At 43.0% G+C, this 25,950-nt stretch overlaps 1 protein-coding gene across 6 annotated transcripts in view; it reads right to left on the bottom strand.

The window, feature by feature from the left end:
• Positions 1 to 23,032, bottom strand: part of RHOBTB3 (Rho related BTB domain containing 3) — a 28,444-nt gene extending 5,412 nt beyond the window's left edge. The window contains exons 1-10 of one of the 6 annotated variants that reach the window (XM_068667069.1): positions 22,990 to 23,030; positions 21,784 to 21,973; positions 14,401 to 14,593; positions 11,911 to 12,059; positions 10,241 to 10,352; positions 9,090 to 9,455; positions 6,706 to 6,818; positions 2,531 to 2,642; positions 1,212 to 1,280; positions 1,107 to 1,136 (exon numbers count right to left, since the gene is read on the bottom strand). In XM_068667069.1, the coding sequence (XP_068523170.1) occupies positions 1,107 to 1,136; positions 1,212 to 1,280; positions 2,531 to 2,642; positions 6,706 to 6,818; positions 9,090 to 9,455; positions 10,241 to 10,352; positions 11,911 to 12,059; positions 14,401 to 14,593; positions 21,784 to 21,973; positions 22,990 to 23,006 (1,351 nt within the window). In that variant the 5' untranslated portion in view covers positions 23,007 to 23,030. Of the gene's footprint in view, positions 1 to 1,106; positions 1,281 to 2,530; positions 2,643 to 6,705; positions 6,819 to 9,089; positions 9,456 to 10,240; positions 10,353 to 11,910; positions 12,060 to 14,400; positions 14,594 to 21,783; positions 21,974 to 22,319; positions 22,422 to 22,989 lie in introns of those variants that run through there. The other 5 variants (XM_068667070.1, XM_068667072.1, XM_068667071.1 and 2 more) reach the window with 5 other exon arrangements.
• Between the last annotated feature and the right edge of the window lie 2,918 nt (positions 23,033 to 25,950).

Below are 25,950 nucleotides of genomic sequence, written 5' to 3'. Positions count from 1 at the left end.
GATCTTTCAAATATTTAATGGTGAACACAAAATCAAGATGCTGTTACCTTTTATTTTTCTTTATTATTATTATTGTTTGCTGTATCACTTTCTTTTTCCTGATAAACTATTTAATTACCAGGAAAAAAGTAGTTAGTAAATTTTTAGAAGGCAAGAGTAATAAACTGTAATCAATATCCCATATCTTGAAGATGGTAAGTCAAATGCTACTAATCTCTTTAAATTGAATGATGAATAATAACAGGATTTAGCTTTCTAAATTCTCTTTTGAAAAAGAACATCTGTAATACTTGTAAGAGTAAATACAATGAAAAGGCCAAGGAATGGAGCTTTTTTTTTTTTCCAAATGTGATATAGAGTTTGAATATTTAAACCAGTGGACAGTGAAATATGAGAAGGATTGAGAAGAGAAAAGTGAAAAAACAAACAAACAAACACACAACAAACTAGAATTATTTAAAAGGAACAAAAAGGCAAAATTAAGTATAACACCATAAATCATTCTATGAAAAGAAGATTATCTGTATATAAACCACATTTCATTTTTGTGACTGCTTCTGTTCTTAATAAAAAGACAAAAGATAAGAAGCAAAAAATATTTTAGTTTTTTTTTCTTTACAAATACTCCAATGCACATGTTCATTAGAAGGGCTTTATAAGCAAATAAGATATCAGTGTATATACATAAGGTATTCTTGCAATTTAATTTTAGTTACATTAAGCTTAGTAAAATGTAAGCCAAACAAAAATGACAATTTGGTAATAAAATCCCAAAGTAAGATTCAAAGCAATACTGCTTAGATGCAGAAAGAAAACTACAAATGCTGTAGTGTACAAGAAACAAAATTTCACTTTTTTTAGTCTTACTATATAAGCATAAAACTACTACAGCAGTTTTTTATTAGTGATAATCACTCTGTTTGCATATTGATTTTACTTGAATAAGATTGATTTCTTTTTTTAGTGCCAAATATTATCAATTTTTCTTTCTTGAGACATTGTTGAGAAAAATACTGGCATTTTCTGGCTAAATAAATGCTGCTACATTGCTCCCTATCCCTTCATTCTCAGTGTGGAAAAATATGTGTATTTTTAAATATTCTTACCTGGACAGCAGGAGTCGGTATAGAGATATTCTAGAAAGGAGAGGAAAGTGTCTTTGGAAACCCCATACACTGGAACCAGAATACTATTTGCTTCTAGATAATTACCATTAAACATAGCTGCCATTACCTCACAGCGAGCTACCAGAACTGCTCTGTGTGCTGGTACAGTTGCACCTGCAGGACACAAGAGAAAAATTGATGATGAATTTATATACACAGTAAGATCTTGATATTAAAGCTTATATTATCTTAGAATGCTTACATGTCACTTAGCACGATTAAAAGCAATTTTAGAGTGTTTAAAATTAACAATAGCCAATGGATAACTAATACCAAACAGGTATGTATGTGCATGCAGTTGTAGATTTGCGTACTGATTAGGAGGTTCAATCACACTATGAGTTTTTACACAAACATAATGGGCTCCCATGGTGCCAAAGCATGCTTGTAAGCTAGAAAACTTAGAGCAACTCTCACTATTCAAGGATTAGTTTCAGAATAAAAATCCGTTTGCCTGAAAAAGACTAGAGTAATTACTAAATTACTAAATTTTAGTAATTACTTAGTAATTACTAAATTGTAATAAAATTATCATGGTTGATGAATTAGGAAAAAAATCGTGGAAGACTCAGCATCCATTAAAAATAGGTCCACATTTTGCTAGTGTATAAGTATGTGTTTTTTTTTTTTTTTTAAATACATGTTGACTCATTTGCTGGTAACTTTTGTTCTGTGTAATACACAGTGGTGGTATGGTCTCACCAGCTTCCCACAGGGCCTCTCTCAGGAATGGGATACTGAGCTGAATTGTTTGTGTCATTAAACTCAACATGAGGATTCTGTTCTCATTGCAAAGATTTTTTTGTTTTTACTGCATATTAAACAGAACATCTAGAAAGAATCTGCTTGTCCACGCGTGCTTATTTTTGAGGGATTAATGTTTCATGTTTGGCTCTGAGACTTAAAGCTAAAATAATTAAACAATTGTCTAACCCTAAAAGGCCATTTCTGTATGAAGGGTGGGCGTGAACAAATTGAGAAAATCATTAGCATTTAAAACAATCTCATTCTTATTCTCACAGAAGTATGCATCTTTTTTTTTTTTTTTAAATCATTTTTGTTTTAAGGATGAAGGCATTTCATTTCCAGAACAAGTCATGAATGCTACTCCAGCATATTGTGCATCTGAGTACATTGTTCACAGACAAAAGAAGAGCTGGCTGAGCATGGACACTACCTTAAAGCATCCATACAGACAAGTTGAGCAAAAAAATGCTTTCCACCATGACAGGAAAGTGTATACATTTACTTAGTTTTCGCTCCCATGCAGATGCACTGGAAAATACAGTCGCCTCCCTTTTTTTTTCCATTATTTTTTCAGGGAGGATAATTGCTGGAGACGTGGTGGAGCAGAGCTACTGTACCTTGTATTGTGAAGATGACATCCGCCAGGACAGGCGTATTAAAGAACAGCCTGAGAGAAGTATTGTACAACTGTTTTATCTGGTGAGAGCTGCCATCCCTCAAATTGTTTAGCTGCAAAATAAATTATTAATAAAAATCTGACAAGTATAGCTGAATGCAAAATAAATGACTACAAGACATGATTTATGGGGGGAGACTAAGCAGCAGCCTGTCGCTCTCAGCGTTATGTTCTCCTGCTAATCCCACCCAATGGCATCTCCTTCATCTGCAACTCCACAACCCTTTATATCTTTCCAGTCCCTGTTCCAATTCATTTCTAGCCCTCATGCTTTTGAAGAAATGTGAAATAGAAGTAGCCTGAAGGTATGATGAAAGCCCCAAAAGAAAACTAACAAACAACCCTCCCCCCAACAAATAAACAAACAACAAACGAACAAAAAACAGCAGTTCAGGCGTATTACATTAAAAGCTTTCCAGACTTTTAAAATCCAACCCTATTAACTGTTTAGCTGTGGACATGTGTGACTGGCAAGCTACAACTGAGAAATCAGAAGGTTAAAACACTAGGTAACTTTTTGATCTGTATATTATGTTATCTCAAGATGGTGCAAGATGATTTCCCATTTACACATCACAGAAATATTTTGTGCAAGTGCAAGTGTCAGGGAATCTATAAGCTCTACGTGTAAATAGCTGTTAAAACTAATTCTATATTATAAGTTTTTATTGACATGTAATGTGACATAGATAACATTTTACTGTGAAGTCAGTTATTGAATTACATACATTAAGCAACAGACAGATTTCCACATCACAGCATTTATAAGGGAAAACAACTCTACCAATATCCTCCAGAAGCATAACTTTTGGCACATTTTCAGGAGAGCAAAGCTTTCCTGGGCAGCTTCTATTACATGAGAATTAGGAACACATAATCATATTGTTAGACAACGTGTGAAGCTGTAAATATCACAGAATCACAGAATTTCTAGGTTGGAAGAGACCTCGAGATCATCGAGTCCAACCTCTGACCTAACACTAACAGTCCCCACTAAACCATATCCCTAAGCTCTACATCTAAACATCTTTTGAAGACTTCCAGGGATGGTGACTCCACCACCTCCCTGGGCAGCCCGTTCCAGTGCCTCACAACCCTTTCAGTAAAGAAGCTCTTCCTAACATCTAACCTAAAACTCCCCTTGCACAACATTGGCCCATTCCCCCTCGTCCTGTCACCAGGCACGTGGGAGAACAGGCCAACCCCCACCTCACTACAGCCTCCTTTAAGGTACCTGTAGAGAGCGATAAGGTCACCCCTGAGCCTCCTTTTCTCCAGGCTGAACAAGCCCAGCTCCCTCAGCTGCTCCTCGTAGGACTTGTTCTCCAGGCCCCTCACCAGCTTCGTCGCCCTTCTCTGGACCCGCTCAAGCACCTCGATGTCCTTCTTGTAGCGAGGGGCCCAAAACTGAACACAGTACTCGAGGTGCGGCCTCACCAGAGCCGAGTTCAGGGGGACGATCACCTCCCTAGCCCTGCTGGTCACACTGTTTCTGATACAAGCCAGGATGCCGTTGGCCTTCTTGGCCACCTGAGCACACTGCTGGCTCATATTCAGCCGACTGTCCACCATCACTCCCAGGTCCTTCTCTGCCTAGCAGCTCTCCAACCACTCATCTCCCAGCCTGTAGCTCTGCTTGGGGTTATTGCGCCCCAGGTGCAGGACCCGGCACTTGGCCTTGTTGAACTTCATGCAGTTGACCTCAGCCCATGGGTGCAGCCTATCCAGATCCTTCCTGCAGAGCTTTCCTACCCTCGAGCAGATCGACACACGCACCTAACTTGGTGTCATCTGCAGACTTACTGAGGGTGCACTCAATGCCCTTGTCCAGATCATGGATGAAGATGTTAAAGAGGACCGGCCCCAGCACCGAGCCCTGGGGGACGCCACTAGTGACTGGCCTCCAACTGGACTTGACTCCATTTACCACGACTCTTTGGGCCCGGCTATCCAGCCAGTTTCTAACCCAAGGAAGCGTGCGCCAGTCCAAGCCAAGAGCAGCCAGTTTCTTGAGGAGAATGCTGTGGGAGACGGTGTCAAAAGCCTTGCTGAAGTCAAGGTAGACCACATCCACAGCCTTTCCCTCGTCCACCCAGCGCGTCACTTTTCCATAGAAGGAGATCAGGTTCATCAAGCAGGATCTGCCTTTCATAAACCCATGCTGACTGGGCCTGGTCGCCTGCTTGCCCTGCAAGTGTTGCATGATGACTCAAGAGGATCTGCTCCATGAGCTTCCCTGGTACTGAGGTCAAACTGACCGGCCTGTAGTTCCCTGGGTCTGCCCTCCGGCCCTTCTTGTAGATGGGCGTCACATTTGCTAGCCGCCAGTCAGCTGGGACCTCCCCCGATAGCCAGGACTGCTGATAAATGATGGATAGGGGCTTGGCCAGCTCCTCTGCCAGTTCTCTCAGTACCCTTGGGTAGATCCCATCCGGCCCCATCGACTTGTGCACATCCAAGTGCCGTACCAGGTCACCAACCATTTCTTCATGGATAGTGAGGGCCACATCCTGCTCCCCATGCCCTTCCACCAGCTCAGGGTACTGGGTATCCAGAGAACAACCGGTATTGCCGCTAAAGACTGAGGCGAAGAAGGCATTGAGCACCTCTGCCTTTTCCTCATCTCTTGTAACTAAGTTTCCCCCTGCATCCAGTAAAGGATGGAGATTCTCCTTAGTCCTCCTTTTTGTGTTGATGTATTTATAAAAGTGTTTTTTGTTATCTTTAGTGGCAGTAGCCAGATTGAGCTCCAGATGAGCTTTGGCCTTCCTAATTTTGTCCCTGCACAGCCTCACAACATCCTTATAGTCCTCCCTAGTGGCCTGCCCTCTTTTCCAGAGATTATAAACCCTCTTTTTTCTCCTAAGCTCAAGCCACAGTTCTCTGTTGAGCCAGGCTGGTCTTCTTCCCCGCCAGCTCATCTTTGGGCACATGGGAACAGACCGCTCCTGCACCATTAAGATTTCCCTCTTGAAGAGCGCCCAGCCTTCCTGGACCCCTCTGCCCTTCAGAACCGCCTCCCAAGGAACTCTGCCAACCAGTGTCCTGAGCAGCTCAAAGTCAGCCCTCTGGAAGTCCAGTACAGCAGTTTTACTGGTCCCCTTCCTGGCCTCGCCAAGAATAGTGAACTCCACCATTTCGTGGTCACTCTGCCCAAGACAGCTCCCAACAACCACATCCTCCACCAGTCCTTCTCTGTTTGTGAAGAGAAGGTCTAGCGGGGCACCACCCCTGGTAGGCTCACTAACCAGCTGTGTCAGGAAGCGATCTTCCACTTCCTCCAGAAACCTCCTAGACTGCTTTCTCTGGGCTGTGTTGTGCTTCCAGGATATGTCAGGGAAGTTGAAGACCCCCACGAGTACAAGCGCTGACGATTTCGCAACTTCTGTCAGCTGCCTGTAGAACTCCTCATCCGTCTCCTCATCCTGGTTCGGCGGTCTATAGCAGACCCCGACCAGGACACTAGCCTTGTTGTCCCTGCCGATCCTAACCCAAAGGGACTCGATCTTGTCATTCCTAGCCTCGAGTTCTACAACATTGAAAGACTCTCTAATATAGAGAGCCACACCGCCACCCCTTCTGTGCTGCCTGTCCCTTCTGAAGAGCCTATAGCCAGGCATTGCAGCACTCCAGTCATGAGACTGGTCCCACCACGTTTCCGTGATGGCAACCAAGTCGTAGCCTGCCCGCTGCACGATGGCTTCCAGCTCCTCCTGTTTGTTACCCATGCTGCGTGCATTGGTGTAGATGCACTTCAGCTGGGCTTATCTCCCAGCCTTGCCATTGTTCCCCCTGGCACAGCTCCAACAATCCTTGCTTCAGCCCCATCCCCCTTCTTACCTAGTTTAAAGCCCTCTCAATGAGTAATCTTGTTAGGAGACTCGCTTATGTGCTTTTTACTGATTGCATTCAACCAGCACATTACATCAGCATCTCTGTCTTTCTAAACCAGAGATAAATAGGTAAACACATATGAACAACCTACTGACAAAACAGTAAAAGAAAACAGAAGCTAAAACTAAAGTAGTACAAAGCTGACAATGAAATCTTGTCTAGAGAAGAATTTTCTAAGAATGTAACTAATACTACCAGTTACCCCAAGAGGCTTAGGTGTACCTTCCCTGGAGTTTTCAGGATACATTTAACTTTCTCAAGCACATGTTCAGTTTTTTCAGAATCCTTCAACTTCTTTTTTATATCCTCTTCTAGTCGTTCCCACTGGCAAGCACCTGTCACAAAACCAGACAAAGTTGGCTTATAAATTGTTAAGGCCCAGAACTTACCAGGCAGAGAAAAGTTCTTATCAATACCAAACACATCCTGCAGAAATTATATTTTTTACCAAGATGTGCCCAGAAACTGGGAGATGTGATTCTGCTACAATCAAGCTTTCATGGTAAGCTGGAGATGACTTTTACAATAATATAGGATGCTTCACTATTTATTAGGCTTCTATGGCATCTGATCAACCAGCATCACTGGTTTCATTGCTTTGTAGGTGTCTGAATCAGAAAAGTTCCATGTCCAGTTATGCTGAATACTGGTAACTGAAAACAGAGCATGGTTTGCAGTGGAACTTCTTTCTTTCTTGTTTTCAGAGTCAAAACCACAATATGCTCTTAGGTCTCTCCATAGTTTTCTTTCAAAAACTAAGTTGGACAGAAATAAAAAAGCACTTCTTGTGATGACTTGTGAAGGCTCATAGTTGGCTTAGGCACAGATTCTGGCCCCAACTGTCAAAAATTTCCATATGGTAAAGAAATAATATAACATTATTGCCAAATAGTAAATGCAAATCAGGTGACAGTAGCCAGATTGGGAAGGAAAAAAAAAAAAAAGTTTATCCTCAAAGACTTTGCTGGGATAAATCTCAAAGACAGGAGGCACTTCTTCAGTATCTCCCATCTGTGACCTATAGGGCCCTGCAGCAGGGAAGGTCCAGAGAGAGAAAAAAACTCAGGATAAAGAACAGGTCAGCACTGCCCTCACAGCACTCTGCTTTACCAAATGTGGAAAACGCACCCAGAAGCTGAAAGGGCATCGAGACTCTGCAGCTCTAACAGCTCCTGCATAAGGATGGTAAGTGCCTGTAATCTTGTGAGCATGACGCCATGGTCCTAACAGGCTGAAATGATGACACTGTCTCATGGCCTGATCTCTTCTCAGCCTATGCCTTAAATGTCTTCAGAAGTCATTGCCATTGCTTAGATGTACCAAACTGCAAAGACTGAAGACAATTCTCTGCACGTTGTGAGCTGTGACCTCGAGCAGAGTTTCACCCACCTCTGTGCAAAGCTGCTCACCCCTTTGGTTCCCATTAACAAAAATAAAAAAATACATAGACATCAGCAAACATTAATGGTAAATTAACAACACAAACAGATAAAGACACTGTACTTATCTTTCATGTGTTGAAATTCCAAGCATTATCCTCTACTCGAGCCACCAATAAATAAAATAATGGATCTATTCACACCAAAAAACAACTGCATCTGTTCTCCATGCTCAACACTCTGTTTGAAAGTACTAATGGGGAGATTTCCCAGGTTGAAAGCTGAATGAGCCTCCCTTGTACCTTTGTAAGCCTGTACTCAAGTCTCAGTCACTGAGGAAAGATCCTTTTCATGTGTTAAGCAGGTATGGATCTACATACATCGACTAAGCTCCCTTATACACGGAGTTCTAACAAAATAATTATTTAGGTCTTTTTTATTACCATTAACATCAGAATGCATCAATGAAAAGCCTGCTAACTTGTTCCACAAATAAAAAAAAGTCTATACTCTTATGTACTAACAGCTTGCAGAATATTTTATAAAGGATAACAGGAACCTCTGAAAAAAATATATATATAATATATTTCTCCTTCATCTGATGATTCCTAAGCAATATTTTAAAAGATAAATATATATATATTTTTATTGGAGATGACTTTTACAATATATATATATATTAGTTCAATATTAATATATAGCTAGGGTTAATTTAGTTTGGATGAGATCACTGCCTCGATTTCATTAGCAGCAAAGCATATGCAATATAGAGAAGTTCTCTGCACTGAAACCAGATGTCACTACTTTCTTTTGAATAGCACCATGTCCAGAAGAGAAAGAGCATGTAAGATTTACTTCAGTAACTCTGCATTCTTTTTAACATGTTTGGAGCATGTGGACATTTAAAGTACTTTCAAAACCCGAACCCTGCAGCTATCATGAGTTCTGTATTTTGTTGGCAAAGCTTTGAAACATCGTTGATGTTAGCTTATGGCTGTAGATAAGTAAAATATCATGCTGAATAGATCTGGAGTGACAGACAATTTATTTTTTAATGGAAATATGCGGAGTGCTTCTCTCCAACAAGCATTGCTCCTCAGAGCCAGGCAGGTGTAGCGATGTGGCACAGCGCATGCATGCCAAACTCAAGCCTAGAGATGGCCCTTGCTTTAGTGCACGTGCTCCCAAGCAAGGCATGTGCCACGGCAGAAACAGGCAGCCAGGTACCTGAGTAAATGAAGTGCAGGATGTCCAACAGACAGGAGCAGAAGACAGAGTCCTTAACAATCACCCTGGCTGGGGGGCTGGGTTCTGCAGAGCCACGAGCAACTGGGAGCCCGGCCCCGGTGTCCACCGCAAAGAGGCTCTGCGCTGTCCGCACAACGGAGGAGTCGTGGACATCTGCGGGGCTCTTCACGTTGAAGAGCAGCATGAAGACCTGGCTCACGGAGCACAGGATGACCTTGTGAGCCTCCATCACCTTGCTGAAGTCTTCTGAGTAAAAGGCCACATCCGTGCACTGGCAGCAGAACAGCAAGTTGTGCAGGTCAGAGTCGTAATGTGAGGCCTCGCCTTTTAAGATCGGCAATTTTTCTGCAAAAGTTAAGGAGCTGGTCTGTAAAACTAAAGCAATTATTAACTGTAGAACACTTATTTTTCCAGAAATCTGACCAAATCAAGGCCAATTTTTGGAAAAAAAAATATTTGATGCAGTTCGCATACGCCTAGTGAAATACTCCTAAAATGGAAATATTTAGTAGAACTTGTTTAGCAAAGCATGTCTACCAACTTACAAAACCTTTTAAGGCACTTATGACTGAAATAAATATTGGCTGTGAGTCTCAAAGCTACAGGATCTGAGTGTATTTTCTTGTACATGCAAGACAAGACATATTTAGAAGCATATTTAGCTACATATTTAGAAGCAAAATCTTGTCAATAATCCTTTCTCTGGATATGTGCATCAGGTGCTTGGACATCACATGCAGGAGGAACTCAAGTATTTTTCCTTTAAGGAAAATAGGAAATTTACTTGTTGATATTGTAGAACAATAAAGCATTAAGTAATGACTTCCTTTTCTAATTTGTATGTTCATCTTTTACTAGTTTGTACACCATAAAATGCACCAGAAAATGACCAGAAAATATTATTTGTGTCTGAAACAAATTAGAAGCCGATTGCAATGTTACATGTCGCTACACAATTCTCCCTATATTAATTAAACCACACTAAGAGACAATGCAACCCAAGCATCATAACCAGTATAGCTGATGACAGATAACACACTGCTCAGAATAATTATGACAAAGCATTAATTGCATAAAGAACACCACAGACATAGCAGACAGTACAGCAGAGACCAGACATCAGCGAGCACCTGGCTGTTCAAGCTGAGGGGGTTGCACTCGATGGCGCTTCTGGTTCTTTTTTCTTTTCTTCATTTTTTCAGATGACTTCTGATTCAAACTTTGGATCATAAAATATTCCAGCTAAAATATAAAATGCAATATTAACAAATCTTTTTAATTTAAGAACATACTGTCCACGAATCTATGAACAATGAGTGGACCCGACATGCAGGACTGAAGCTACTGCCATTAGGAAGGGCCAACCAGGTTATCAATGTTCTGGCACTTCCTTATCAGAAGATACCAAAGGTGATTGAAATCAGCATAATTTAAAAGACTATTTATTCACATGGTGATGGTTATCTCTCCTGTGTTTCATCTTCTCAAAAATGACAGTCACAAAGATATTCAGCTTATCAACTTTAGTAGATGCTAATTACACAATTACAGAGAGGAATAAGACTAATGATCTTTCCATCACTAGCACCTGTCTAATGATCAGGTGCTAGTGATGGAAACAACAAACCCTACACGAGCTCTTCAGCTTGCAATCCACACAATGCTATAGTGCCTTCTGGAAAAGCCACGTTTAAATATCACCTGTGTGAGCACAGCATTTTACTACAAGAGACAGCAAGCGTGATCACTGCAATAAAAATGTACCTCAGGTGAAATGATTAATTTAAAATGAGCAAAGAGGCATTAATGGTGGTATGGTTCTAGGTAATGGAGGTGTTAAACATTTTTAGCACACAATGCATTCCAGTAGCATGCACAGTGCTTTATGAAAACTAGAAGAATATTCTGCTTGGATGAGATGTTGTGAGGATTCCTTGGTTTTAGTTGGGAATGAATGGATCCAATAAAAACTGGCTACCTTGTGCCAGGTATTTCAAGTTGCTATCAAATCCCATGGAAGCACACTGCACTTGTAAATCAGGGACAGCTGTCAAACCATGTGAAATTACTGGGCTAAAAGAACTACATTTTTTTTCTTCAAATCCAGATGCTACCAGGGAAGTAAATAAAAGGTTCAAAAAAAACCCCGATGTTGCATAAGGTTGAAAATCAAATGCAAATGTGAAACAATTGCATGGAGAAGTCTGAAAGACTGTGGTTTGAAACTGTTCTGTGGACCTCCCTGCCTGCAGGGGAGAGAAAAAATAAAGTGCTAATTAAAGATGAAATATTTTTAACAAGCTTTTGAGCTTCTGCCTTGTTTGACTTTACTGCAACTGACCCCAGGTTCTGCTCAGGATTACCGACAGTGCCATGACTGTTTGCTGAGAGACCACAAGAACATGCTGAAAAATCGGTCACTTCAGCAATCTTATTGTCCTCATTTCATGAGCAGGACAACAGAGGGATTGAGCAATTACAGTAAAACTTAAAAAAGAGACGAGAACATGACAGAATAACAGTTGGAAGGGACTTGCGGAGGCCACCCACTCAAACCACCAGCTTCAAGCAGGTCTCCTCTTTCAAACCCACACATCAGGTTGTCAAAGGTGCCTTATCCAGTTGGGGTCTATCACACTTGAGCAGGAAAAAAGCACCAGAAGTGCGTGGGGAGTCCCTGCAGCATGCACCACGGCTTTCCCCGTTTCTCCAGCAGGCAGTTACAGCTGGGCTGTTGAGCCCATTAGGCCCATCAGGCCTGCTCCGTGCCATGCTGGGAGCCCTGCGGCCCCTCACTTACCACACCCCCAAAATACTTCTGGATATAGAAGTCGTTAAGAGCGTGCAGCTCAAGGTAAGTAGCTCCGAACTCCTTAGCAAGCTGGAGCCCTTCGGAGGTGGTAACACAGCTCCCCCGGTCCGAGGTGCACAGCGGGCAGGTACAGGGCACTGCGGAGAAAACAAGGGTGCATGTAAGGCGTTTTGGTCCAACCACCCAGACTACCCATCTCCCTAAACAGCTGTAAGGATGTTCTGCTCAGAAAATAAAAAACAGTCAAGCACAGCAATTTTCTGGTAAGAAATCTGCAATCATATCAACACGAACAGCTTCTTCTAGTCCATTCAAGATACCAGCTGCTATTCAAAACTCAGTTTATCCTACATTAACATTATTTTAAATACCATTTGGATTCTATTTAAATTCAATTCGAGGCAGAAGAGTTGAGCAGGACCTTCAGGACGCTGGTTTGGGGTTGGTACGTGCACCATGGGTTGCTGCCACCCTCCAGCCTGCCATACTGCGGCCTCCCCATGCACTCCAGGCATGGAAAGGAAAAACTTCCACCAACAGTCCTGGCTGCTATGAGCACGCACATACAGGAGAGTATGATTTATTTTCAGGTTTTACATAATTCTTTATGCCATAGTAGCTATTTTTGAAGACTATGCTGTTACTGATAGAAATCTGTTAGCCACCTGGGCTTGGCTTTGCCTAACGCCAGCAAGAACTGCCTGCAAAAACGTGCTCCCAGATATGCCGTACATGCTCTACACTTGTTCCCACTGCTCTGGCCCACGGGCAACATGTGTTAACATTGCTGTTTTTATTTCTGTTGGCAGCAGCACTTGCTACTACAAAGGATTAAAATCTTAGTAATGAGTATGAGCAAGCCACCGGCCCGCACGTACCTCCCCCAAACAAAGGGGTGCAGTGCGAGCCCCAGCAGCCGGGTCGTGACCCAGGCGGTGGCTGGGAGCCCTGGCCTCTCCCCTGGCAGGGAGGCAGGCAGAGGGAGGCTGGGGAAGACAGCAAGTGCAGGGAAGGAAAAGAAATGGGGAAGCCCAGGGTTAGTTCAATGAAACGTTACCTCTGGGACGGCAGATTTATTGCCCTTGTGTAAATCACAGCATAAAAGCATTTTGTCACTGTTAGTGACTTACTAAAGGAAAAAATAAAATAATAAAATATAAAATAAAATAAAATAAAATAAAATAAAATAAAATAAAATAAAATAAAATAAAATAAAATAAAATAAAATAAAATAAAATAAAATAAAATAAAATAAAATAAAATAAAATAAAATAATGGGAAAGAAGGGAAAGGAAAGAAAGGAAAAGAAAGAAGGGAAAGGCAAAGAAGTTAAAGGCACAGAAAAGAAAGGGAAAGAAAAGAAAGGGAAAGAAGGGAAAGATTTAATTCTTACAGAGTTCTTTAACAACCCCATCTCAATCACTGAGCAAAATGGGACGTAAATAGATGCTGGCAAAACTGAACATTATGTCCACAGAAGATATACGTCATACTGCTTAATATTTATTTATATTTCACAAAGTAAATGACTATAGATACGTTCATAAACCACATCTCTTACTCTTAGCTGGAGAAATGCTCAGAAATATTGCTTTCAGTCAAACTCATAAAGTAAAACCAAGTCACAAGTTTGGCACTCATTGTCTTGGAAAGAAAACATGTAAGAAAATCAAACCCCATGACTAAACAGACCATGAAAACCAGCAAAAGCACAATGCAAAACACCTGGAAATAGAGAATGAAGTTTATGTGGTTTTTCTGTTGGTATCTATGCTATTTTTTTTCTACTTTACTTCAGGATGTAAGCAGACAAAAGCTACTCATGTCTACCCAAACTGCACGCATCTTCTTACCAGTGTTGCCCCAGTCAGCTGCGGGACACCAAGGTATCAATCCACACCCGTGTGACTGTAGCTTCCCTAAGCGTGACACAGCAACACCTCCCTGCTTGCTACACATCAGTGTGCTCTGCCCTTGTCGTGGGCCTCCTGCGCAGCCCGTGCGGTACCAAAGGGCTGTCTCTCTGCTCCTCTGATGACACCCTAGAGGATGCAGAGGCTTTTTCCACCACCTCAGGCTGCAGGCTGATGCACTGAGTTTTAATGCTGGAGATATGTGGAACCTGCAGTATGGCTAGAGAGAGCTCACAACTACAGAGCTCGTCTCGTACACTCAAATTTATGTCTCTTTAATCCTAAACACTATATTTAATCCCCACCTCTGATGACTCCACAAGAAGAGTTGTTGCAGAGGTCAAAGCAGGATAGGATGCCTTTTGTCATCAGGATTAATTAACCATAAGGGTTCTTGCCCACATGCCAGCCTGCAGAACCACAATACATGAGCACATTACTGTCATTCTGACAGATTAATTGTTCTGTTAACAACCTGGAAAAACAATCAGCTTCTACTGAAATTACTACATGTCGAACTTCCAAGTGGCATTTTAACTATTGCTTCAGAAGATCGGATACTTACGGTTTTTTCTTGCACCAATAGCAGAAATTATTACCGGAATTGAACAGTGGTTTAATGCCTTTTTTATCATTGGGACATAACTGTCTTTTATTTCTTGAAACAAGGTCTTGTCGTTGACAGAGTATTTAATCACAATAATATCAGCTCCTCCAATAAGACTGCGAGAGGTGTACCAGTCACTGTCAAATATATCCTAAACAGGGAAAAAAAAAAAAAAAAAAAAAAAAAAAAAGAAGTCAAGAATCCCTTGCCTATAAATCAAAAGATTAGCTATTCAATATAATTTAATGCAAAAAACCTTACAGGCATGCTTTTAACTGATAGTCTAATATCTCATTTGAAGACATGCAACAAAGACCAGAATTGATGCTCTGTAATTCTGTTGTTTGCAAAACAAGTTATTCAGATAGTATTTATCTAGGGATATAATTTGCAGAAAGAAACACTGCTGTTTAAAATACTTAATTTTCATATGTTTCTATTAAGGAAATAAAAGTGGTAAAAATTTTGTAGCAATTCATATAAAACCATTAATTATAATAATATTTTAGGTAGAGGGTTACACAGAACAATAGTTTTTACTTATGAACCTTTAGATACAGCTTTTATCACTTGAGTGTAAGTTTTATCTGCTTCACAGAAGCTTCCAAGCAGAAACAAGTGCTAGTGTCTTCAATACAAGGACTTATGTGACATAACTAACCTTCCTTTTTCAATTTCTCATTCAGTTTTTCATTACCGTGGGCTGTAAGAGTAAGAGTTAAACTCTAAAATTATTTTGTATCCAATTAAATTACAACTGTGCTGCATCTACACATAATATTGGTTGTTACTCATATAGTCATTTGCATGACATCTCCAAATTCAGAATTTCTCCTTTACCAAACACTAGCTCAGAAACAGCAATGGCTTTGCACATCTGCTCAATTGAAAATTTTGACAGAAATCTGGAAATTTTCCAGAGAACTAAAAATCAATTCAAAAATCTAAAATAGTATAACCTTTCAGAACAGTACTATACAGCATGAAGTAAAGCTAACATAAAATATGATCTTGAGAAAAAAAAAAAAAAAAAGGAAACGAGCAATGATGAAATGCAGAAGATGTGGAAGAGAGGAGGAAACAGTCATAAAAGAAGAGACAAAAGAACAGGACTCAAAGTTTGGGTTGGGTGAGGGGAAATCAATGGGATCACTCCGAAAGAGTCACTGTTTCAAATCTGTGCTGAATGAGCTGTATTACTCTTAAGTACAAGAGAAGTAGGAACTTGCTGGAAGTCTATCAATTGGCAAATATTTGCATAGACTGTCAGCGCACATCCTACACAATTCAGAGCTTTTCTCTACACATAATTAAGCCGAGAAATAAACTCAAAGCCTAATAGGTGTTCCCATTAATTTCTTTAGTAGGTGTCCTTGTTCTGGAATAAGAGAACCATAGACAATTTACAAGTTATAAAGAATAGCTATAGTATAATGATTCACCATGCTGGCATGAGCTTTAAAAGTCTTGCTGTTGGTGGATTTTACTCAAGTCAATTGTTAGAGATTATTATAATCCCAGGCTAAGGAAAACTTTCACCATGGTTTAACAAAATTCTATTCTATTCTATTCTATTCTATTCTATTCTATTCTATTCTATTCTATTCTATTCTATTCTATTCTATTCTATTCTATTCTATTCTATTCTATTCTATTCTATTCTATTCTACGCCCTCCCCTCCCATCCCATCCTTTCCTACTCTAAAATAACTTGGCTGTGCTAATCCAGCTTTGTATCAGCTTCAGTCCTGATTCACTTAACAGAATCCCAGAATGGTTTGGGTTGGAAGAGACCTCTATTCCACCCAATTTCCAGCCCCCTGCCATGGGCAGGGACACTTCCCCCAGCCCAGGCTGCCCCCAGCCCCATCCAGCCTGACCTTGGGCACTGCCAGGGCTGGGACAGCCACAGCTCCTCTGAGCAGCCTGTGCTGGTGCCTCACCCCTCTCAGAGGGAAAAAGTTCTTCCTTACAGCTAATCTAAATCTACCCTCTTTCAATTGGTGATGGTTAGCTTCCTTTACATGACTATTTCATAGCATAGTCTCATCAGAGGGCTCGAACTATGTGTTTCATCTTTTTCTCACTGGCTGCTCCTAGGCACCAGCAAAACTTCAAACCTCAGCCCAGCCAAACCAAAAACAGTCAAATCTGTAGCCAGCACACACTTGCTTCATAGCGAATTTATAAAGCTAATGCAGTAACACAAGTTTAGTACCTGTAGCAGTGAGACTACCAGGTACAGTGCTTTAAGACAGCCAGCTAGATGGGCATTCACAGCACCCCATCACCATACTGCCAGGAAAAAATCGAGAACATTCAAGGGGCAGCTCTAATACTTTTTAGCTGATGAAGATCTCCACATAAATATTTTGGTAGGGTTGCATACATTTACCACATGAAAGGTTTAACGAAAAATAAAATACAAACCAAAAATAAATATAAAACGTTTAGTTGCTGTATGACAGAAGATAGAAAGCATGCCTGTTGCTTTTCAACTTCCTTCTGTCTGCTTGTGTTGAAGCTCAGGTTTGCACATTTCTATCACTAAGATGTTGGGGATCAATAACACCATTGGGGACTAGAGCAAAGATGCACAAATATACAAAAACTCTGCAACAAGCGAATGCATTCCTAATAAAAAATACTTGTGGAAACTTCATACTGGATGTAATATGCAATATTTACATGTTGTCACACGTCTGTATATGGTTTGTGCAGCTGCCTCCATTATAGAGTTAAACCTCCAATGGACTTTGACACCATTTCATGCCACAAAGAAAGATTTTGGGAAGATTGTTGAGGTTTTGGTGAATATGAACTCAGCATGGCCAAAGGAAGGAACCACCTCTAACCCTAGTGCTTAACTGGGCATCAGCCCTAGTGGCAGCTCTGGACACGACACAATCTAACACACAGGGGCACACTGCTCCAGCCTCAGCTCTCATCCCAGCTCTCCAAAGAGAGCATCATCCTGTAAAAGACCATCCTTGAACACCCTCCAAGCTCTAATCCCAACTAGTGGCATCTCTGGGGCTCTTCCCAATCCCATCAGAGCACATTGTAGAAGACTTGTGTTTGACTGCAAGCTTGTGGAGATTACACAACAGTGGTGAAAAGGTCAGTATGATACAGCAAGAAAATATGTATGCTTTTCCTGTTGAAAATGATACTAAAAACGTATTTTTGACAACAAAACAACAAGAAGAAAGCTTAGCCATTAGCTTACAGGTAATGCACTAGGTGCCCTTTTTGTACCCTGCCACATCTCCAGCTCTGCAGGTGTGTGGAAACTTGGTGAAACCCTTACTGAAAATAACTGCATGGGTGCATAAATACACGTCTTTGTTGAACTGCTAGGGAAAAAAGTCTCATGGGCTCTCAAGAGCAGACTGCAGCAGGTTTGTGGGTCCGTGGTTTCCTCCACTACCCCCTGCCACCACTGTGTGTCTCTGCTAATACTAAAAAGGATTTTGGTGATGTTGACAGAGCTGTGGGGTTGGAGTGCACCTTCCCAGGATGAGAGCCAGTGTGCAGCATATCAAAGAAGCTAGAACAATGTTGGATGCGCCCATCCAAAGCATCACAACACCCCATCTGTATCACCCTCCTGCCGTTTCCCTAAGCTCTCCCGCACACCCAAAGTCTGTTCTTCAGGATGGATGTTACTGTCACAAACACAGAGCAGAAAGGCACGTTCCCAGAGGCCTCATGGCAGTTATTTCATTTTGCATCAAATGTAGAGTAGACCATTCAGATTACTGCTCCCATGGTGGGAAAGTTCTTCAGAAACATCTCTGACAAAATGTTGTTCTCCCAATACATCACTTGAGACAGAGCATCTGGAGCCTTAGCCATGTTAAGCACTCCTTGATTCTCATTTTTAGGAAAGTTTTCCTGCAGAAACGCCGGAAGAATTCCCTCAGATAATGAGCTGTTCAGATGCAGGAGTGACCTCAATTCCAGGCTCCAGCTATGCCATTTGCATTGCAGCTACTTCTCATCACGCTTCCTGCTCTTGGCACAGTCCACTTCCCAAGACAGCCGCTGACAAAGAGAATAAGTGCATAGCTAGCGTTATGGTAATATGACCTTATTAGTTACAATTGTAGTTCTGTTGCTGTTCCTCTCAGGACTTCCTAGAAAAGAAGCTGCTTTCTCCCCTTACCTGTCTCTGCTACACACCTCTCTCATAAGGAACCCTTCCCACTAGTAAATCTTTCTTGTCAAGCAGCAAAGTCGAAAACCAAGCCTTCAGGGGCAACGAACGTGGTTTTCCTGCGGAACACATAGTCCCCTTAGAGGACAATAGCTGCTTTGTGAAAAAAAACAATGTATGAATGCCTTTAGGGAGCCAGCAGCGTCCTGCTGCCCACTGAGCCCAGCACCCTGCCCACCACAGCACCAGCACCAGGGCAGGGCAGCCCCTCTCTCCCCAAGCCCCCCAGCACCCGCCGGGTGCACCATGGCTGTTGGGAGGTTTGCCCCAGTGCAGGACTTTCCCAGGACTTGCTCCCCCAACCTAGGACTGAATCTCTCTAATATCCTTACAGCACTGCTCCAGGTGAGAGGAAAGATCAGCAGAGGTAACACAGCTAGGTTTATTGCCCTTACCACAGTGCCGCTCATCCTGCCATTTATTTTCCAACATCACAATTAAATGAATCAAAATATGAATTGCTGTTTCTATGCTATGCTTCATTCTGAAGTTGAAGATTTACTTGCCATCAGATACTACAGACTTGGTCCACACTTTTTCTGCAGTTTTCACCTGTACACATGCAGGAGCACAACAAAACTCAGCATAAAGTGACTGAAGTTGCAAAGTACACACAAGCTGATAAAACAGCAACTCACTTCCCAGGACTGTCAAATCTGACACATTCATAGCTTGCCAGGTAAAGCAACCTTTTCTAGAGGAAACCTTAAACTACTCTTGCAAACTACTCCTTTCAAGTCGCTAGCTCCCATACTGAGTTTTATAAAAAAAAAAAAAAGATAAAAAAGTTTGACTTTCTAGTTCGATACGCATTAAGAGATCACAACTTGAGCATGTGTTAGCAACCAAGTGTGCGTTAAAGTCACAATATGTAGCTTGGATGTTAACACACTTAGGTTTTCCTTAGTTCTTCATACCTCTGCTCATGCCAGGTCTGTTTTTTTTTGTTTTTTTTTTTTTTTTGTCAAAGTTTGTTCCAGCCATGTGAACCACCAGGGAATTGGTCCTGTGTATCTGTCCCCTGCACATGGCAGGTATCAGCATGCAGCTTCCCAAACACAGCGTGGGACACAGCAGGCCACAGTGATAAATACACGGGGTTTGACGCATGGAGGTCGGTGTGGTTTCGGAAACAGTGGCACTGTGCTCACAGATTTCAACACGAATGATGCACCTCTATCTCCAAAGCCAGCACTGCTTCCCTGCGCCCTGCAGCTGCCACCAGGAGGAAGATCTCACAACACTCTGCATGCTGGCAGTAATGACTCCATCCCTGTCATTTTTGGAGCACAGAAACATCAAAGACCTTAAGTCCGTCTGTAACACTAGACAGACTGTTCCTATGGGCAGCATTGCCCAAGAACAGCTCAAACCTGCTCAGCAGTTTGGTAGCCACCTCCAGCCACCAAACACCAGGACCCCAGGGTAACGCTGATGCTGCTTCAGCGACCCCATGGGACCCGGGCAGCCCGCCATCCTGCAGCAATTGGTGTGCTCACCTGCCAGGTTGATGTGCAGCACTGGCTTGCTTTGATCCCGTGGGTTTGATCTCGATAAAATACAAACCTTAGCTGAAATGAAAGTTATGCTTAGATGAAACAATGCAAAGCCCACTATGCCACTGCCTCTAAGATTCAGTACTCTGCTTGAAATATGAATCCTTTACTGTGAGGATTATGATGCGTTAGCAACAACCGCACTTGAGGCACCCCCAGTCATTGTTCTGAGCTGTTACGTGGTATTTCCCCGGGCTACCAAAGAATAGTCCTTCAAGGACCACAACGACCTAAAGCCTCGAGAATCCAGCCTACCAACAACAGTCCTGTCCTGCCTCCTCCTAGCAAGCAGGCAGCTTCACTCGGAGCAAAGAACCTTCAGAGGAGGCCAGTCCGACTCCCCGAGATGTCTTCTGCTCAGCAAAAAATGCTCACTGCTCCTCATTATTCCCAGTAATCGGCTCCCTGCCTCCCTTGGCTGAGAAAGGGAACAAGAGGCCAATGCTGTAAAACATAATGCCATAGACAAAAACAAGATAGCTTTTCAAGGCCAAAAGTGACAAGAGGTCCAGAGGTGGAGAGCCTTGCTCTCCACAAGGTCAGATGGACATAAAACAACATAAGAAGATGAAAAATGCATCTCTAATCTAGGTCTGCACACTTTTCTCCTCCTACCATTCTGCAGCTATCGCTGCCTGCCTTCCAACCCCCCTCGCCAAGCGCCGGTCCTTTGAAACATCCTTTGAAGTCATACAGCTTTAATTTACATTCAGTGGCTCCTACTCATTGCTGTGCTCCAATGAATTGAACAAAGTACACAGGCAGATGAAATGCAGATTTAAAAATTTTAAAAAAAAATCAGAGATCCCATTTAAAAAGAAAAAAGAAAAAGAAACGAAAAGGAAAAGCAGTGAGAAATAGAGAACAGAATGATAGCTAAATTGGATAATGCAGCTTTAAGATTACAGGCTCCTGATCGTGTATTGCTGCACTGGTAGGATTCCCGTAGATTGAAAGAAAAAAAAAAAAAGTTTACTTTACAGTGCTGCAAAAATCACTCTCAGGATAAAATTATTAAGTTCAAACCAATTACTGTCTCAGAGTTTGATTTTGTTAAAGCTGTTAAAGCTTTTTTTTCTTTTTTTTTGGAAGGCAATCAGGTGTTATTAAGTATGCATTATTCTAAAGTATCAGTGTCATTTCTTGCATAATCATTGACCTGCTCATACTCCTAATTAAGTTATCTCACCCATTAGCAAAAGTCCCAGTAACACGGTAGAGTGTCAGGACCCTCGTTATTTACCTTCTGATGTGAGAAATCGTGCTAGGATGTGATAACTCATCACAGCAGAAGCAAAAGGGCTCGATACAGTGCATTTAGCCAGAGGACAAATAACAGAACCTGTCATTTCCCTGAGCTGGACGCCTGATTGCCTTTTCAGCCTTACAGAGAAAAAGACCCTCTGTGGACTGCTGCATCCTTTCTGCTGTTTTGAGACTTATTTTCGGCATTTTGCCATAAACCTGGTGCCACAGCACCCGCGGGCAGAGAGCAGAGACCTCCCCATTGTTTCAGGGGGGCGACCCCCGAAGGAAGGGGACACCCGGGGGACCCCATGGCCGTACCCATCGCGGACACTCGTGGAGCTCCAGCCGCACGCCGCCCAGGATGCGCGCCCGGAGCCGGCTGGGCGCGGGGCTGCCCAGCTCGGCCACCAGCCCGCTGCCCCGCAGGTAGCTCCGCACCAGCCCCGGCTGCCCCGCGCCGCCCGACGCCGCCTCCCGCTCCGTGCCCAGCGCCACGATGCTCACCGACCTGCAACGGCACCCCCGGCATCACCCCCGGCATCACCCCCCGGTACCCCCCGGTACCCCCCGATCCCCTCCGGGACTCCCCCGGCATCCCCCCCGCTACCTCCCGGTACCTCCCGGCACTCCCGGACCCCCCCCCGACATCACCCCCGGTACCCCCCGGTGCCCCCCCGGTACCCCCCGGTACCTCCCCGTACCCCCAGCATCCCCCCTGTGCCCCCCGATCCCCCAGGGGACTCCCCCGGCATCCTCCCCCGATCCCCTCCGGTACCCCCCCGGTGTCCCCGATCCCCCCAGACCCCTCCCGGTACCCCCCTCCCGACCCCCCCCGGCCCCGCATCGGCCCATACATGCTCCCGGCTCTGCCTCCCTCCCTCCCGCGCTACGTCACGGCCATCACACGATGACGTCACGCCCATTTTGGGGCGGGGGGGGCGGGGGGGGAGGGGGGTGGGGTGGTGGCAGGGAGCGCTGAGTAGCAGAGTAGGGAAGGGAAGGGAAGGGAAGGGAAGGGAAGGGAAGGGAAGGGAAGGGAAGGGAAGGGAAGGGAAGGGAAGGGAAGGGAAGGGAAGGGAAGGGAAGGGAAGGGAAGGGAAGGGAAGGGAAGGGAAGGGAAGGGAAGGGAAGGGAAGGGAAGGGAAGGGAAGGGAAGGGAAGGGAAGGGAAGGGAAGGGAAGGGAAGGGAAGGGAAAAAATAAAAGGAAAGAAAGGGGAAAGGAAAGGAAAAAAAATAAAAAGAAAATGAAAATGAAAAGGAAAGTAAAAGGCAAAAGAAAAAGAAAGAAAGAAGGAAAGAAAGAAGGAAAGAAAGAAGGAAAGAAGGAAAGAAGGAAAGAAGGAAAGAAGGAAAGAAGGAAAGAAAGAAAGAAAGAAAGAAAGAAAGAAAGAAAGAAAGAAAGAAAGAAAGAAAGAAAGAAAGAAAGAAAGAAAGAAAGAAAGAAGTAAGGGGAGAAGAAAAAGAAAGAAAAGGGAAAAGAAAGAGGAACAAAAAGAAGAAAAGAAATACAACTTAAATTTTACATCGTAGCAAACTCCATGAACAGAGAATTTGCTCAACATCTCCACCTCAGATGCATTCTGCAAGTTATGTGGGCAAGTGAAAGCAATAAAAGATTGTTTAACTGAAAGAAGAGGATTATAAAGGATTGCTTGACTGTTCCCTATTTGGCAGTCTGGACGCTGAATATCCTGTGATCAGCAAACACTTCAGCCAGCAGGCATTTGCTGCTGCTGCAGACTCACAAAGACAAAATTGCAGAAAAGGGAGAGTGTGTTTGACAAGACTCAGAAAACAATAGCATATTTGATCTTGTGCATTTTAGACTGGGACGTTATTATTTTCTTCCAAATTATTTCTGCTGAAGCTTCCCAGTGAATATCTCAGAAAAAGCAATGAAGACAAATATGCAATCTTTCCCAACAAAAGGGCAGTGATATTTTCCATGGCAAGGAGATAAGCACAGCCAAGTCAAGGAGGAAGAATTTTTCCTTGTGGGAGCTGTAGTCTCACTTGCATGGACCAAGACATGACCAACTGTCCCATATTTTCACATCTGTGAAATGATTTAATGCACTTGGGTTCAGTGTTGTCCTATTCATTAGCTGATCCTGCACACTACCCAGAGCTTCTGCTCACTTTTTAGCACATTTTGATACCTGACAATCTATGTTGTTGTCAGAGAGGTAAATTTCCTTTTTTTTTTTTTTTTTCCCCAAAGAACATAGACAGTGAGTCCAGGTAACAGCAATCTTTTTTGGTGAATGGAGGTGTGTTGCAAAATGCAAACTTTGTCAGCCCTGATGTTACTGGTGCCCATCCACGCTGCTGTACAGTCTGGCAGCTGAGATTCTTGCACAGACAAAGCACAAACCAACAAAAGGAGCTTTTCTGTTGCTGTAGCCATCTGCCAAATCCAAGCCAACAAAAGCAGCCTGTGTGTGGGAAAGCAAGGAATGAATGGCGGGGCAGTGTTAAGGACTATGAATATTTTTCAGTACAACTATGCCAGAAAAAAAAATAATAGTGGATTTGCTCTGGCTTGAAAGCACACAAATACTCGTGCAGCAGGGCCAGTTGTATCAATGGCACAACCACCCCCTGCCAGAGCCTGCTGCCCCTCCAGCCCTCAGCCTCGCAATGCCACAGGCAGCACGGATCCCAGAACATTGCGTTGCATCCACCACTACAAATGATAGAGTGCCATGACCTTTGAAAAATCACCTTCCATGCGAATCACCTTTGAAAAACTCATTGTGCTTTTATAAAGGTGATTTATGCCTCCACCTTTACATCTGCTACATTTATGGGCTTGTAAACATCACTCGTAACTCCCTCGGCCTTCCCCTCTCCAAAATGAAGGGTCAAATGAAGACGACTCTTCAGCCCCTTCAGTCTCCTGATCATTTCATCTCATGATGAGATCACCATGAGATCATCTCCCACTCCTTCTGTTGTGTGGGTTCCTTCTGGAGTTTCTCAGCATTCAGCATCTGACCACCTGCAAGAAGTTTAAGTATCACCTGCAGACTTGGAGGTTTCACAGGTCCCCAGTGAACATCAGTCATCAAAGACAGCCCAAGGCTTCTCTTCTGACCTGGGGAATTCCCATCCTTGCAAGCATTCAAGGTTTGACTAGAAAAGTCCTTGAGTAATTTGATGCAATTAGACCTACTCGGAGAAGGAGATTCATTAGATGACCTCCAGGAGGTCACTTCCTACCTGAATTATTATTATTATTATTATTATTATTATTATTATTATTATTATTGTTGTTGTTGTTGTTGTTGTTGTTGTTGTTGTTGTTGTTGTTGTTGTTGTTGTTATTACTGACTCTTTGGATCTCCTTCCTCCTAAAGACTGACCACTAAGCCCTATCCCTCACTTCCTCTTCTTACACCAGCTTTCAATCCAAAACCAAATCTCTTGTCCAATCTTGTGGTAACTTAGTTTCTTTACAACATTTAATAAGCTTTACAAAAAGCTTCTCAAAGGCTTTTTGAAAATGCAGGAGGATTATTATACTCGCACAACCCCCTTTATCCACATACTCACTGCCCTTCCTCCAAATTCCGGTGATGCAGGACTTCCCTCCACAGAAGCCACTCCTTGCAAGCAGACACTGTTTGTCCATGTGTCCCTTCATCATTTTTGTTACAGACTCTCTCATCTTTTCAGGAATGAAGGGCAGTCCCATTGGTTCCACATTCCCCGGAGCCCCTCTCAAGCAGTTTTTTCCTGCCAGGCCCATAGCATGGGGCCATCTGTAAAGATTTAGCACAAGCCTCAGACACCAGGTCAGGGGTTTCCTATCTGAGTTTCTGGGGAGTGGTCTAGCAAATCTTATCTAGTCCTAGCTACTTATTAATGTCTACTCGATCCATTTGGTCTAATGCTGCTCTATCAAAACAAGAAACATAACATCAGCCCCATACTGAATCCAAGGTGTGAAGGGAGTTGAAAATGATCTAATAGGAGGAGAAGGAGAAATAAAAAGGCCGCTTTCTAAATTTAAACCAGATCTGGTTTATAGCATTTATAGCAGAAGAGAGCTGCGAAAGCCACTACTGAGTTGTGGAAACCTGCTGACATGGTGCAGGTAAGCAGTGGATTATTGGAAGCCAGCTCTGCTGCTGCAGGAGTCCAGACTGCCCTCCTGGCTCGTTGACTTCAACAGTAAAAGGCTCCAGTTCCCAAATCATGAGGAGGAGCCTCATCACCACGGTGCCTGCATGCCTGAAACCTGCAGCGCTGCCCTAAAATTCAGAGGTGAAGGGCCGAAACTGATGCTGCTGTAGGTCAGGGGCAGGGAAGAGATGGCACACCCTGAATGTATTTTGAAACTTCTGGGCGATTTTAATAATCCACTTTATGATCCCCTGGATAAGCACTTAAGACTGAGTGACACAGCACATGAATTGTCCAGGGAGACGTGCCTCAAGGTGATTTAATGTGCTCTGCTTTGTGCTTGCGCACAGTTTTGT

Source organism: Anas acuta, chromosome Z (assembly GCF_963932015.1).
Source record: "Anas acuta chromosome Z, bAnaAcu1.1, whole genome shotgun sequence".
Classification (NCBI taxonomy): domain Eukaryota; kingdom Metazoa; phylum Chordata; class Aves; order Anseriformes; family Anatidae; genus Anas; species Anas acuta.
Note: the sequence above shows the minus strand (reverse complement) of the source record. Positions and strands in the feature narration are given on the sequence as shown.